Raw genomic sequence first — 16,913 nt, 5'->3', positions numbered from 1 at the left:
GGGGGGTCATTCACTCCTTTTCGGAATGTGTTTGAAGTCCGATGGAGAGAACAGATAGTCAATTCTGCTTAGCATCTGAGAGTGGGGGGAACAACCACTGGCAATTACACACCATATAAATGTAGAATTTGGGGCCAGGTCTGTGAGTTATTTAGCTAATATCACAGGTTAAAAGGGGTCTCTAAGACATAAAACCACAATGACCATCAAGGATCATAAGCAGATGCTACACTAACCAGGTTTCCATCCAAGGATTTTTTTGCGAAAAAATATTTAGCGCTTTAAAATATTTGCGATATAGCTGATGGAAATGCCAATTATCAATTAAATTTCTCATGTGTCGACAAAATCTTCTTCCGTTTAACTTTAGCACATAAATTCCATATCGACACTTCAAATGTCGCAAAAATTAGTTTGGAAAAAAAAATATATCTTATATTTTTATTCTTGCTTTGTTCTGAGTTCTTTCTACCGTTAAATTTGTTGATGGAGTGAGTAGATTTGTTGTGGAGTGAGGGGAAATAAAATATTTTTTTCATGTTTCTTCATTATTTTTGGACTGTATTTTATTATGACATGAACAGGCTGCATTGTCGAGTCAGTAGGCTATGCTTAACTGCGCGTGAGGCGCCGGCACGATCGCTTGTGTTTTTTTTTTTGTTTTTTTTCCTTGTAAAAGTGGAAACAACTTGCACTAGCCTACTCCTTCTTTTGTGGTCATATAAGAGTAAGACATTATTCAAAACTATTCAATATTTATTTTATTTGTGAACATTCACAATAAAAAACAAAACGTACCTTTGTGAAATAAAGGAAAACTGCCGCTTTCTTAAGAGTGCATCACAAAAATGAACCGAAATTCTGCATATAGGCTGCTAATTGTTGCAGGTTTTTTTTCTTTCGTTTTGTTAATTCATTAATTATTTAGAAAAATATATTTTGCATATGGGCCTGTTCCTTTTATATATAATAGCTTATGTTTTTCTCCGTTCGCAGAAGCGCTGCAGGTGCGCGAATCCTCACGTTCATGTTGTTTATGCTGCTTTTTGCGTACATAAAATGAATCCCTGGAAAACAAATTTAGGTATTTGTAATGGGTCAAGCCACCTATCAATTTAAATTTAATTTAATTGTAATTTAACAATCTTGTCGGTTAACGGTTAATATGACTTAATGACCGTCGGTTAGGAGAAATAAAATAACCGGAATGAACATTCATATTTCCTATAAACGTTAATCAGAAAAATTATAATAATCCAACTGCAACTGTTTATGATCATTGCTTGATTATCAACAGTGGCCTATCTATCTAGTCTATTTTACATTTACATTTATGCATTTAGCAGACGCTTTTATCCAAAGCGACTTACATTGCATTCATGTCACTGTCACGTATCCTGTGGGTGTGCCCTGGTTGGCCACCAGATGTCACTGTCTTGTCTGAGCACATGGGTTAGTGTTGTGATTGTGCCATGTGTTCCCCTGTCGATTGTTTGACCCCGCCCTCCTTGTTATTCCCTGATTGTCTCAGTGTGAACACCTGTTCCTCCTCGTTTGTCTCCTTTAAATGATCCTGGTGTTTGCAGTCCTGTTCGGCCACATTGTCTAATGTGATGTGCAGTAAGTCCTGTGTGTTTCTAAATCATGATCGTTGTATTGCTTAGTCTGCCTGTTTTTCCCCTCGGGGGAATTTATGTTGTGTTTTTGTTTCTTTTTATTATATTAAAAACCCATCATTCCCCTGCGCATGAGTTCTCGCCTCTTCTCTCTGCACGTGTCATGACAGAATGTGGCCGACACTGAGAACTCAGCGGGGAATGGATCCACACCATCCTCCAGCCGCTAACGTGAGGAACCCTCGCTACTCACGGATCCTCCAGGTCAGGACGCTGCGATCCCTCCGTCAGAGGGGCACTGACGTGAGGAGATTTGCCCTGACGTTCTGTGAGGCAGCAGAGGGTTTGGGCTACAACGATGCAGCTCTCAAAGACTTTTTTAACCTGGCCCTGGAGGAGCCCCTCGATGAGGAGTGGATGAGGGGGCTGGACCGCTTGACTTTTGGGGAGTTTGTGGAGTTTTTGGCGCATCTCCAAGCGGCGGTGCCCGCTCACAGCGCTCCCGAGGCGGCGGTGCCCGCTCACAGCGCTCCCGAGGCGGCGGTGCCCGCTCACAGCGCTCCCGGGGCGGCGGTGCCCGCTCACAGCGCTCCCGGGGCGGCGGTGCCCGCTCACAGCGCTCCCGAGGCGGCGGTGCCCGCTCACAGCGCTCCCGGGGCGGCGGTGCCCGCTCACAGCGCTCCCGAGGCGGCGGTGCCCGCTCACAGCGCTCCCGAGGCGGCGGTGCCCGCTCTCAATTCCCTAGAGGTGGCCGAGGATGCTGCAGCGGCGCCCCGCTCCCGGAGACGGAGGAAGAGGCGGAGGAAGGCCTCCTCCGTCCCACAAGGCCAGGAGGCTATCCAGGAGCTCACTGCTGGCCAGGAGGTCGTGCCAGAGCCACCCAAGCTCCTCGCCCTGCCGGCGCCACCCGTGCTCCTCGCCCTGTCGGCGCCACCCGTGCTCCTCGCCCTGCCGGCGCCACCCGTGCTCCTCGCCCTGCCGGCGCCACCCAAGCGCCTCGCCCTGCCGGCGCCACCCAAGCGCCTCGCCCTGCCGGCGCCACCTGGACTCCTTGCCCTGCCGGCGCCACCCAAGCGCCTTGCCCTGCCGGCGCCACCCAAGCGCCTTGCCCTGCCGGCGCCACCCAGACTCCTTGCCCTGCCGGCGCCACCCAAGCGCCTTGCCCTGCCGGCGCCACCCAGACTCCTTGCCCTGCCGGCGCCACCCGAGCTCCTCGCCTTGCCGGCTCCGTCCAAGCTCCAGCTCCTTGCTCTGCCAGTTCCACTCAAGCTTCCAGTCACGCCGGGGCCACCGTTGCTGCCTGCCAAGCTGTTGGCTCTGTCCGGGCCTTCGGGCGTGCTAGCGCCCGCCTGGCTTGTCCCTCCGGCCCCACCCTGGCCGTGCGCTGGGGTTTCTGTTAGGCTGGAGCCTCCCGGGTCTGTCCCTCCGGATCTGCCCTGGCCTCCTGTTCGGTCTTTGTCTCCGGGCCCTTTGCCTTGGCACGGGCCTGGCCCGCCATCCCTCCCCCTGATCTGCTGCTGGTCTACCTCCCTCCTGGACATTTGTATTTTCCTTTCTTGTGTTTTTGGGTTTTCTTAGTGTCTGCAGGTGGAGCATCTGGGAGCTGCTCCTTTGTTGGGGGGTAGTGTCACGTATCCTGTGGGTGTGCCCTGGTTGGCCACCAGATGTCACTGTCTTGTCTGAGCACATGGGTTAGTGTTGTGATTGTGCCATGTGTTCCCCTGTCGATTGTTTGACCCCGCCCTCCTTGTTATTCCCTGATTGTCTCAGTGTGAACACCTGTTCCTCCTCGTTTGTCTCCTTTAAATGATCCTGGTGTTTGCAGTCCTGTTCGGCCACATTGTCTAATGTGATGTGCAGTAAGTCCTGTGTGTTTCTAAATCATGATCGTTGTATTGCTTAGTCTGCCTGTTTTTCCCCTCGGGGGAATTTATGTTGTGTTTTTGTTTCTTTTTATTATATTAAAAACCCATCATTCCCCTGCGCATGAGTTCTCGCCTCTTCTCTCTGCACGTGTCATGACAGTCACGAATCTGGTCCATGCTCTTCCGGACAATCACCACCAGATGTCACTCACTCACCACATTGACTCTCACACCACACTTCTCTGGACTGCAATACCCACAATCCATTGCACTGACGACACGCAGCTGATTACACTGATCACACAGCTGAATTCACTGATCACCCCATCACACACACTATTTAACCTGGGACTTGCTCTAGCTCAGGGCTGAGTATTGTTAGCGTATATCACTCGCATAGCGATAGCAACTCTACAGAGCCATTATTCTAGTCCTAGTCTTGCCTTGTTTTCCTGCCGTGTCTGACCCTGCCCGTGTTTCCTGGATTAACCCTTCGCCTTGCCGTTTGGACTGTGTTCGCTCCCCGTTTGGATTATTGCTCTCGACTCTGGATTCTCTCTCTGCCTTGCCCCTTTGGATACTGTTCGCTCATCGTTGACCCACGCTTGCTCCACGGATTGCTCTGTCTTGCCCTTGCCATACCTGTTTGCCGATGTCTGACCCTGCCTGTTTCTGACCATGTTTTTTAATAAAGCCTTGCATATGGATCCGCATGTCTCACGTCTCGTCAGCCCTGTAACAATTCAAGTTACAGTTTTACATTTTATCAGCTCTTGCTTTCCCTGGGAATCGAACCCATGATCTTGGCGTTGCTAGCGCCATGCTCTACCATTTGAGCTATAGGAAAGCTATAGTCTATAACAAAGTACAAAAGAAAAAACTCATGACACTTAATAAAAATTATTTTATGTAGGCCTATACAATTGAATATAGGCTTTTTTTGTTTCAAATAGATGAAGAACAGCTAACCTAGCCTATAATTTACGCAATAGTATAAATTATGAATGGAAACAGCTCAAGGGCAACATTTTTTTGCGATACACCAAAACTTATGCGACAATTCGTTTTTTTAGGGATGATGTCATGATTTTATCGGTAAAAGGCCAGTTGGATGGAAACAGGCTGCAGACAGGCTCAAGAACACTCCAAAGTTTGGTCATGACGTTACTGGCAGTTCAGGAAAGTTTTCAGATTCTCATCCACTTTGCTGAAGTTTCTTTTTGTGTAAAGAATAATGAGGCATCTGTTTATGATCATAGCAGACCTTCTTTAAACTTTCAAACAGTCATCACATTTACTTTTAAGATACTTAGAACTGCATCAAACCATTTTCAACTATCAGAGTCTAATTCTAAAACACAGCTTGCTTATTTCCAGTGCTCATAAACACACACACACAGTGATATCGGGGAAAACAGGCAGAGGACCAAAGCGGGCTACCACAGCTTGAGACAGATGTCCCTAGGGATACAAGATAGAGACGAGCTGAAAAAAAGAAGAAAAAAAACAAAGCTCCTACAGTGGAACATGTGCTCCAGATACTTGTGTTACTCCACCAAGAGTCCAGCTTAATGTAGGGCCCTTTCCCTAGAGACAACTTCTGTCTAACCATCAACGGCCCTCTCCAGATGCTTGGAAGAGAACAGCGCGAGCACAATGGGTGCCAGAGAGACGACGGGAAAACATACTTGAAAGAATAACATCTTTGGGGGGATTTAGTGTAAGAAGAATGGGGTACTCAAATGAAGGGGGGCATAATAATATTACACAAATAAGGTGCAACAATTTCCAACCATGGGTGAGGATAAACAGGAAGCGCAGATGAATATTCATAGGTAATTATTTGGATGAATGGATAAATCAGGAGGTGGTTGTTTGGATGGATGAATGGAATGACAGACGGACTCACCGGGTCTTCCTTTCCGGTCCACAGTGGCCTTGCTGGCGTTCACAGAGCAATAGAGAAATCCATCCATAAAAGAAGGAACATCAGCTGAAAAACTGCTGTCAAATACTGCTTCCAGCTTAGGAAAATCTATAGAGAGAAAAAAACAGAGAGAGATTAAAAAGAAAAAGGAGAACAGCTGATTAGGAATAATCCTATAATGTGGTAAGGACGAGAAATGCTGTTTATATGGAGATCAGTCGCATTATATGCAAACGCAGCTCGCTATTCCTGCTGCTTTCAAGTGAAATTCTAAGTTTTTAAAAACTATTTACCTCAGAAGCTTCTTGATAACCAGTCAGTCTTCATGCAAGGTGTCAAACAGATTTTAACAGCTAAATTTCAACCATTTTAATGTTTATTTCTCATTCTCCAAGGTTATTTATTTAGTAACCTTGTAAAACTTCCATTCAAACACAGAGGCTCAAAGTTAGAATTTGACTCTGCTCCTCTCGTTCTACTTTACCTCTTCATCTGCTCTCCCTATTTGCCTCCTTCACTTTTAACTCCTTTTTCCGCCAACTACCTTATCACATTCTGATTCAATTAGCCACTATGCTCAGGTTCAATTTTCTTCAGGAAGGCCGGCAGTGCTGACGAGATTTTATCACACATTTCCAGGCGACAACGTGGAAAAAGTTCAAATAACATTAATTGAAAAGCCTTTTAATTGAGGGATCTTTCCATCCATCCATCTCTTCCCCCCAGCTACTGATACTTCTCTGTTTGAACGAGAAGGATTAAAAGGGATAATGAGAAGTCCAATTTGGCAATCTCTGCACACGTGCCCCAACATGCGAATTGAGAACCTGCATAAGTAATATATTCAAATGTATGCGTATGTGTATTTTTCCATTAGACTGAGAGAAACAATGGAACTTGTTGCAAGTTGAATGTGTGTGTATGTGTGTAATATGATGACTGAATTATCTGACTGAGAATCACATTTACAAGCCATTAAGTTAATGAGGCCATAGCTCCACACAGATTTAGAGGTTACGCAAATGTTGTCCTGCTGTTGTTACGATGTTAGTAAGCTTAACAAAACATTGGCAGAACACTGTAAAACATTTGTGGCTGTGCTGATTGGAGGATAGCTTAATTAGGATCGTTGGCACACTTCCTGTAAAAGCCCCAAATGAGCAATGTAATGACACACACACACACACACAATCTACAGCTAATTATAGACACTTTCAGGGGCAATGCCGTCTTGAGGTAAGGATTTGTGTGTGTGTGTGTGTGTGTGTGTGTGTGTGTGTGTGTGTGTGTTAAAGTCGCCCATTAGCCTGTGAGAAATGCCAATTGTGATGAAAATTTAACTGTGAGTACCAGACGGCGTGTATTTAAATGCAAAACAGGAAAACAGAAAACTTTCCATTTAAATAGCATGTTATTTATGGTCTACACTACCCTTCAAAAATTTGGGGCCAGCAAGATTTTTTTTTCATATTAAAAGTAAATAATTTAATACTTTTTTTTACATTCAGCAAGGATGCATTTAATTGAAGTGACAATAAAGACATTTATAACATTACAAAAAAATCTATGTTAAATAAAAACTAAATTAACGTTTTGTTCACAGAATACTAAAAGAAAAAGCTTAACAATTTCCATACAAATATTAAGCGGCACAACTGTTTTCGACATTGCTAATAATATGAAATATTTTTAAGCACAAAATCAGCATATTAGAATTATTACTAAAGGTTCATTTTTATAATGAAGACTGGAGCAATGGATGTTGAAAATTCAGCTTTGCCATCACAGGAATAAATCAGATTTTAAAATATATAAAAAAGAAAAGGGGTTATCTGAAATTGTAATAATGTTTCACAATATTACTGTTTTTACCGTGTATTCGTTCTCAATATCTGCATTCAATATAAGTTTTATACACTTTCATGAATATTTGATAACATGTTCTCTTCTGATACAAATTCATCTCCTTTTCCATCAAAAAGCCGCCAGCTATTAGACTGAACAATCAATGTCATATTAGATGACTGATTTTAGAATCTTAATTGTATATTGTATAATCACGGTGTAGTGCATACTTTCATTCTTGAAACAAAGGGGTGCTGTATGAAATGCAGTATTTTTAATCTTTATTTTATTTATTTATTTATTGTGTGGTAAGCTCTGCTGTGACATTTCCCTTTGGGATTAAAAAAAGTCAATCAAATCAAATCAATGCTGGTCGAAAGAAGTCTCTTACGTTCACCAAGGCTGCATAAATTTGATACTGTAAAAACTTGAAAATTGCATTTTTAAATATCTATTCAATATTAATACACTTTAAAAACATTTCTGTGATGGCAAAGCTGAATTTTTAGAATCGATTACTCTAGTCTTCAGTGTCACAAGATCCTTCAGAAATCATTGTAATATGCTGCTTAATATTTGTGAAAACATTATTTCTGGATTCTTTAATGAATAGAAAGTTCTAAACAACAGAATTTATTTGAAACAGAAATACTTTGTAACATTAAAAATGTTGTTACTTGTACTTTTGATCGATTTACTCTGCCCTTGCTGAATAAATGTATTCATTTCTTTCAGAAAATAAAAACTAAATAAATAAAAATCTTACTGACACTGAACATTGGAAAGGTAGTGCATATGTGGTGGCACACATCATGATGAATTGACAGTTTCTTTAGCACTCACACACCTGAGAGCTTGTTGTGGTAGAGAAACTCCATCTGCAGCCTCTGGCCTGCTTTCTGAGCCAGTAGATACGGGGTGGAGTACTCAGGGTCACCGGTTGCACACATCACATCCGCCCCGCTGAAAACCAGGGACATGGTTTGCAGGATGTCAGGGAGAACCACTGCTGCACACAGCGCCTTCGGACACACACACACACACGCAACAAAACACATTGTATGAACACGACTGAGCATCAGTGATGGGAAGAGCACAGCAGCACGCAAAGACTACACTGAACTGACAGCACATGATGAATTAACTAACAACATTGTCAAAGTACCACTTCTTTTGCAGCTATGAAAAACAAACATTTGTTGCGTGCAGCTTTACTTGGAATCTTGGTACGGAATAACATCGACATTGACAGGAAGCGAGGCATCCAAAGAACGAATGCAGTCAGTCCAATTAAAAAGAGATGGAGGGGGAAAGAGTCAATAAATACAATAGTGTGTGTGTCTCTGAGAGCGAGAGAGAGAGAGAGTGTTGGTGGGAGTAATTCAGTCGAACACTGCTTTCATCTAAAACAGTCCGATCCAGCCAAGCTATCGATCTCCCTCAAACAAGCTGGATCCGCTAGAGAACAAGGACACTGAGACAGTAAACCACACACATACACATATATGTACAGAAGAATCAAAACATCTCAGACTACAGTGAAAAGTATTATATAGTTTCAAATTATTGTCTTATTTTTCGTAAAAATTACACTACTGTTCAAAGGGTAGAGTACGTAAGATTTTTTGTTGAAACTACTTTAAGCAAGGAAATTATATCACAAAAAACTATTTCAAATAAATGCTGTTCTTTTAAATAATTCATTGAATAATCCTGAAAAACATATGATAGTTACTCCAAAAATATTATGCAGCACAACTGTTTCAACACTGTTAATAAGAAGACCGTTTCATGAGCACCAGATCAGTATATTAGAATGATTTCTGAAGGATAATGTGACACTGGAGACTGGAGTAATGACAAAAAAAAATTACATTTTAAAATAGAGACTTGTGCTTTTGATTGGTAGTATATGTTACTAAAAAGCTGAACTGGAAAAATAAATAAATAACATGAATATCACAATATTTGTTTCTTTTGGTTTCTAGGTGACCTTATAATGTTCTTCCAATGACATAAAACCCAAGGGCGTCCCTTATTGTGTGTGCGTGTACATGTTCTCTAGGTCACATTTGCTGAAGAGACTTTCTGGAGGTCACAGATGTTAACTGGAGTTGTTGACTATAATCCAGATAAATATGATCACAGCAGCCATATCACCCTGCAGCCCAAGACTGGTTGCCCACTGAAGCTAAGCAGGATTGAGCCTGGTCAGTACCTGGATGGGAAACCTCCTGGGAAAACTAGGTTGCTGTTGGAAGAGGTGTTAGTGAGGCCAGCAGGGAGTGCTCACCCTGCAGTCTGTGTGGGTCCTAATGCCCCAGTATAGTGACGGCTGCACATTGGTGGTGGTTGAGGAGATTCCCCCCTTCTATGTAAAGCGCTTTGAGTACCCAGAAATTATTATTCATTATTCATTATAAAAAGACACACACGTATACAGACTCTATACAAATCAAACAAGTACAACATAATGATAAATTGCGCCATTGATGGCAAAGACTGAAATAAAATTCAGCAGCTGTTATTCTAGTCTTCAGTATCACATGGTCCTTCAAAAATCATTCTCTGATTTGGTGCTCATTATTACTGAAAAATATATGTGCTTAATATTTTTGTGGAAACCAGCCTATTTTTTGACAGCAGGCTTTGATGAATAGACAGTTCAAAAGAACAGCCTTTATTAAATAGATTTTTTCTGTAAGATTCTAAATGTATTTACTGTCAATTTTGATCAAATGTATGTGCGTGTGTGATGCCATTAAGATCTATTGTGGTGGGGACTTCTATCACATTGAGCAAATTATAATTCTCATCTGCTAAATCTAATCTTCACACAAACCTTTCTGCATTTTAACATATTCATTTTCACATTAATTTGCATGCTTAAGCAGTTAAACTTTGGCTGGGCCCAACCATGCAGGCACTTTCAGATTTTTACTCTTCCAAAGAACTTCTTCTGAGTTGTTGTTATATCTCATAACCCTAACTCAAAACCACTGCCTGGCAGGCTGACTGCTGCTCGAAACTTCAGGCTGAACGAAAGTATCAGACAAGAACTAACATGAAAACTTAAAGACATATATCACATCAGGGCTTAAACAAAAACTTTGAGAACAGGGAGGATTTTTCTGGAACATTTTGTTTGTGTCTGTCCCAGACGTACCCTTCCATTTATAATCTAATCTCACCTCTCTATGTACCTGCACTATATTCTTTATCTTCCTCTCACTCTCTTTGTCTCTCTCTGACACACATGCACACAATCATATAACTTTTTCAGAAGAACCCCTGAAAACTCCCCAGTGTTGCTCTCATCTCACACACACATAATTCACAGTTCCAATCCTCTCTCCCTCTCTCGCTCCCTCTCTTTTGCCCCCCTCTCCAGTAAACAAAAGCAAGCTTGATCTGTGTTAGTGCTGATGGTGAGGAAAAACAGCGTCTTTTGGCTTAAGAAAGAGTAAAGCGGACGAACTCAGTAGGAGCAATCAAATCACACACAAAAATTCAGCATAATTATGAATTATGCACAAGAAATCCTGTTATCTCATAATACTCCCATTATCATCCGTTCAATTTCTTTAACATACTTTGTCAAGAAAAAATGGTTTTCTGACTGTTTAATTTAAAGCAGAATATTGGTTTTAACACAATCCTGGCAACCTGCACTGAAAATTGATGAGAGTCAGTTACCATGGTAACCCTAATTTACACCTGGGCTACCAGGTGAGCCAGAGGAACAACAGATGTACAAACACACACACACACAGCGACCAACATCTCTAGAGCTAGTGGGTATTTTAATGAGTTAGAAAAAAAATACACCAAGTCAAAGGCCAACATTAGCACACAGGCTCTCTCACACACACCTTGTTGAGTTCCTCTTGAGTGTTTAGACCTTCTAGAACTTTCTTGTACTTCCTCTTTTTGTACTTCCTGCGAATAAAGGATGCACGCTGCTCCAGCGATGAGTACTTGCAAAGCTCCTCCTCTGGGGGAAGATTTGCTTCCCAGAAGCTGTTGGAATTTTTATTCCCAACATCTAAAAACAGCTAAAGAGAAAGACAGAACATGAGGAGAATGTATTTCACTCAAAAATGAAAATTCTGCCATCATACTCACCCTTATGTCATTCTAAACCCAGAATTTCCCAATTCTCACTATTAACTAGTTGCTTATTAGCATGCCTATTATTAACATATTGGCTGTTTATTAGTACTTATAAAGCACATATTCTGCATGACCATATTCTACATCCCTAATCCTTCCCAATACCTAAACTTAACTACCTTACTAACTATTAATAAGCAGCAAATTAGGAATTTACAGAGGCATAATTAAGGACATAATTAATGGTTTGTTGATGGCGAGAATTGGACTTTAAAATAAAGGCTGACCAAAATATCTTCCTTTATGTCTCAAAGATAAGCAAGAATCTTAAGGCTTTGGAATGATATCAGAGTGAGAAACTATAAATCAACAGATTTTTCATTTTCGAGCAAACTATCCCTTTAAAATCAATATCTAAGAAGTGACTCCCACAACAGATCGGTACCTCAATGAGCTCGTTGGTCCATATGCTGCTGTCTAGCTTCATACTGCGGACCTTCGAGATCCCAGGACCCAAGAATCGATGCTGACCTGGAAACAGATACTGATCTGAACTATTCACATCTAAAACAAACAATGTTAATTTAATGGTCAAAACTTCCTGTTAACTAAAAGTGACCTGCTTAACCTCAAAATTGAGCACAACTTCACACTACATGGTATAAAGCAACGACTCTTATGACACACATACAGACAGAGTCACACTCATTATACATTTCATCGTATCCTTCCCAAGCACTCTTTTCTCCAGCCTGCCACAGCTATAATTGCAAATGAAAGGCGCGAAAAAGCCATTAATTGCTAATGAATCATAAGTAATTAATTGTGTTTGTTGGTCTGTGCATTTATTTCGCTGAACTCCAGGCACCGTCGTAGTCGTTGTTTATGTGAGAAACAGATGAATTAAACATGGCAGGGAGAAACACATATTTGAATATGGAGTGTGTGATTTTCCGGCATAATTAGTAGCATTTTAGAGTACCAGTTTGCCATCAAAGATCATTAGAGCCGCCTGAGAGCCGACGGGACTAAAAATGCTTTGTGTACGTGTTAGTGTGTGTGCATTAAGGGCACTTGTTAAGGGTTTTGTAGTGCCATCTAAGAAAACTTCTAAGAAAGGAAAGTACCTTAAACGCAGCGTTTGCTTCAATGAAACCTTATTTAAAGCATCAAAAGAGAACAAAAACCATCAGAAAGGTGGAGAAATTTCTCTTTGTTACCTTATTTGAAACTACTAAAAGAAAGGAAGAATGAACAATGTGCATCGCAGGAGTTTCTATGGTAACCGTGGCCTCACTTGAGGAATGTCTCCAATCACAGAGTTTGATTTAAAGAGCTTATTGCAATTACACGTGTCAAGAAATAGACAAACCCGAATACGTGTCACACAGCCAGGGATGTTGATTGATATGAGAGTGTGTCGGAAGATAAAAGACAGGGCAAAACAGAAACAGAAGTGAATGAGTGGGGGGAAAAAAAGACGTGGGAACGTTAGATAAGTATTATAAATGTGAAGATAGACCGTGAGAAGTCACTTCACCTGTCTCTCTCTTTCACACGCTCTCTTTCTCCCACCGAAGACTATTTGCTCTCATTTAATCGTTAGCTGTTCGTTATATTCCCAGTATTTCGCTCTCGCTCTCCTAATTGTCGGCTGCAGCAGCGCAGCTAATTAAAGTGTCTGTGCCATAGATCCCATGAAGGCTGCGGTGCACATTTAGGGAAAGTGTCTCCTTACTCAATGGCTTATTCAGCATCCGTTTGCAGGCAGGACAAAGCAAGACACGGGAACCAAGTAAACTTTCATTGCTTCATGCTTTAGAGTGTGTGGTTAAGACATTGTGTGTTTTATGTTTCTTTCCTGTTGTGTTTTTTCTTGATCTGTTCTTTGTGTTCATAATTGTTTCTTACCAGCACAGTTCTTGCAGATGACCACACACAAGTTGATGGAGGCCCATTCCGGCTCAGGAGCCTGACAATCAGCGCACTTCCTGTTGGACTTGTTGAACCAAACCTTCTCCAGCACCTCGTAATTGCATAACGTCTCTACGATGGACTCCTGAACTGCTTCTATCCACTCCTCTCTCTCACGCTCTGACTCCACTGTGAAACTGACACAAATTACATACATGCTATTAGACTAACTACACAAAGTATTATTAACTACACATTAAGTATTACTGTAGGTGATTTAAAAAAGGCAATCACTTGTCTCTTTAAAGCAGTCTTGACTCTGATTGGTTGTCAATGTTTTTATGATTCATCAGTTCTGAAAGTGATTCCAGCTATATTGTTCCTCTGTGCCATTATTGTTATAGTTGTGCTGTGGAAATTTAGAACGAATTTTTCAAAATATATCTTCACTGTTATAGTGATTGCCCTTCCCCATACAGATTTCACATAGGGTTCAGTTGGTCACATGAATTTGCACATAGTATTGAACTTTTATGAGACTTTTATGGTGCTTCTGTGTCCTTTTCGAAGCTTTTAAGCATTCATTGTGATTGCATGGAAAAGAGCGATTACCACATTTTTCAGAATTTCTTCTTTTGTCTTCCATGAAAGCAAAAACAGTCCTAATGTTTTATTATGATATGAGGGTTAGTAAATAAATGACAGAATCCACTTTTTGGGGTAAACTACTGGATTTGTGCTTCAACTTAAAGAGATACTGACAAATTTTAAGACAGGACCTGAAATCCCTCACCATCAACTCTCTAAGCACTGACTCAAATATGGCAAGTTTGTGTGTGTGCATGTAAAAACAAGCCAAAAACTACACACAAACTGGAAGCTCCTTTTGCTTCATGCTGGCTTAAAACCCAACAGTTTAAGTCCCATTTGGGCCCAGGTCAAGTACCAGACAAATAACAATGGCGAACACCACTTTTTAAAATGTTCATTATTGCATTATGATTGGCAGTGATGAGCCACAGTGCAGTCCAAATGTAAAAACCAGTAATAGCTCTGAATCTGCTTTCTATTTCCATTATGACCCCCTCTGCGCCCATTATTTTAAATGAGCACAGAGACCTTGATACGTCATCTCTGAGAAAAATTTCAAATTATTTTGCCAACAACTAATACTAAATAGTCGTCTGGCCTCATATCGCTCAGTGTTTAGAACGCAACTACAAACAGATCAATATTCTGTCCTGTCCACAAAAACAAAGCGAGGAGATAAAGAGGAAAAATCTTTAACATTGCGCACCAGCCAAAGAAAGAGAGCGATAGCTTTTCATTGTTTGTTGTTGTTATTGTTGTGTCTTTTTTTTAGCCGGGGAACTGCATCAGCCATAAAAGGATCATTAAAAAACAAACTCGAAAACATCTCATCGATTAGGCCTCCGCAAATTGCTGCTTTGTTGGAAACATCAGCTTGTGTGGGGTCACAGGTGAGCGATGCCTGTACTGTACAGCCGCTATAACAGAACTGATATTTATAAAGAAAAAAAAAAGAGCGAAAGAGGAAGAAAAAACAGATCAATAATGAGTGTGCTTCAGATGGATAGTATCAGAGCGCCAGGACAGTCATAATGAGAGAGTGGCTGCTACAAAATAACACAGCAGGCAACAAACTCTGGAAAAAAAAAAGATACTAAAAAGGCTCAGAAAGGAGAAATCGACAGAGTTTCCTCTGCCTTTAATAAATCTCACACTGTCCAAATATGCAAGCACTCAATTGCATTATAAACAGCCAAAAAAGTTTCAACTATTTGACACTAATCTTTTTGCAAAGTTCAGCTGTTTAATCTATATTTTATTTTGGTTGGTGCAATCACTTACACTAGGATGTAAATGTTAATAGTTTACTCACTTCAGGATTGGCTCAGAAAATGTTATTTTCTATAATGTTACAAACATACGCTCACAGCTACTTTATTAGGTACACCTGTTCAACTGTTTGTTAATTCAAAAATATAATTAGCCAATTACACAGCAACTCAATGCATTTAGGCATGTAGACATAGTCAAGAAGATCTGCTGAAGTTCAATCCGAGCATCAGAAGGAGGAAGAAAAGCTATTTAAGTGACTTTCAATGTGGTGTGAATATTTCAGAACCTGCTGATCTACTGGGAATTTCACGCACAACCATCTCTACGGATTACAGAGAATGGTCAGAAAAAGGGAGAATATCAAAAGGGTGGCAGTTCTGTGGGTGAAAATGCCTTGTTGATGCCAAAGGTCAGAGAATGACCAGACTGGATCGAGCTAATAGAAAGGCAACAGTAACTCAAATAACCACTCGTTACAACCGAGGTATGCAGAAGAGCATCTATGAACACACAACACATCAAACCTTGAAGCAGATGGACTACAGCAGCAGAAGACCACACCGGGTGCTACTCCTATAAGGTCGAACTGGTTTCTTGAACATGACTGATATCACTATATACAAATGGCCTCCACATTTGGGATGTGGTGGAAAGGGAGAATGTGGCATAGATTTACCAAGGTGCTAGAAACACACAAAGAATTAAGGCAGCTCTGAAGGCAACCTGGTACCAGCAAGGTGTAGTTAATAAAGCGGTCGGTGAGTGTATTTTAATCTTTGTTTTAGGATGTAATTATAATGTTGAATTTTTTAACCTATAGACATATCTCACTTGTGATAAAAATCATAAAAAAGTGATAAAAAGTAAATATCCAAATAATACATTAAATAAGTTGCTTTACCTGTAAAACACAGCTTCTGGTGACATTACTTCACTAAATGGTCATTTATCCGTAGAACCAACATTCTAATCAACTATTAATCATTGTAATAATGTAAATATCAGAATCCGATTTACTTGAATTCCGATTGTTGAAAGTTAAATTTTTTCCCTCAATAGTTAGCAATCTGATGCAATTTTGGATGTTCATGAAGTCATTTGGAATTCACTGGTGCCTAAATAAGTTTCAGGCCCTGAAGCAGAAAAGGCATCATCATAATATTATACACCCTCCAGCATAGTTTAACTTTCACCTGCGATTTTGGAGTAAATACAGCATTTTGTTTTCTAGATGATACACAATTTATATTCTCTGTATGTTGTTTGAGGACTCTTCAGCATATTCTTGAACTCAGGATTGTAAGGACTACACACAAATGCAGAAACTGAGTTTCATCCAGGAGTAACCTGCCTGACTCTGGACTGTGGGGGCCTAAAATATCCTTTTGAAATTCCTCCCAGACTTATGTGCTTCAACAACTCTTCTTCTAAGTTTATCTGAAATCTATTTTTATCTACCTACATTGCACTTGAAAACAACGAAGTTGTGAAAAGCAGATCAACAAAAGTTTTTAAATGGCAAAGCTGGTCAATGCCACAATGGAACATCAATCGCCTTCTTTTCAGAACTCACCTTAGATGTTGGCATATTATTTGATAATTATTTTAAATTCTTACAATACAGTGCCTTGCAAAAGTATTCATACCCCTTAATTTCTTTCCTATTTTGTTATGTTGCTGCCTTATGTTAAACTGCTTTAAATTACTTTTTTTTCCACATCAATCTACACTCCATACACCATACTAACAAAGCAAAAACTTAATTTTCAC

At 40.7% G+C, this 16,913-nt stretch overlaps 1 protein-coding gene across 1 annotated transcript in view; it reads right to left on the bottom strand.

Annotated features, from left to right (window-relative positions):
- LOC306883430 (arf-GAP with Rho-GAP domain, ANK repeat and PH domain-containing protein 2-like) overlaps positions 1-16,913 on the bottom strand; it is a 121,871-nt gene that overhangs the window by 54,750 nt on the left and 50,208 nt on the right. The window contains exons 11-15 of the mRNA XM_079438689.1: positions 13,278-13,477; positions 11,812-11,897; positions 11,126-11,308; positions 8,101-8,275; positions 5,391-5,516 (exon numbers count right to left, since the gene is read on the bottom strand). Of these exons, the coding sequence (XP_079294815.1) occupies positions 5,391-5,516; positions 8,101-8,275; positions 11,126-11,308; positions 11,812-11,897; positions 13,278-13,477 (770 nt within the window). The remainder of the gene's footprint in view (positions 1-5,390; positions 5,517-8,100; positions 8,276-11,125; positions 11,309-11,811; positions 11,898-13,277; positions 13,478-16,913) is intronic.

The sequence above is a fragment of the Barbus barbus genome (assembly GCF_936440315.1).
Source record: "Barbus barbus genome assembly, chromosome: 2".
NCBI lineage: Eukaryota > Metazoa > Chordata > Actinopteri > Cypriniformes > Cyprinidae > Barbus > Barbus barbus.
Note: the sequence above shows the minus strand (reverse complement) of the source record. Positions and strands in the feature narration are given on the sequence as shown.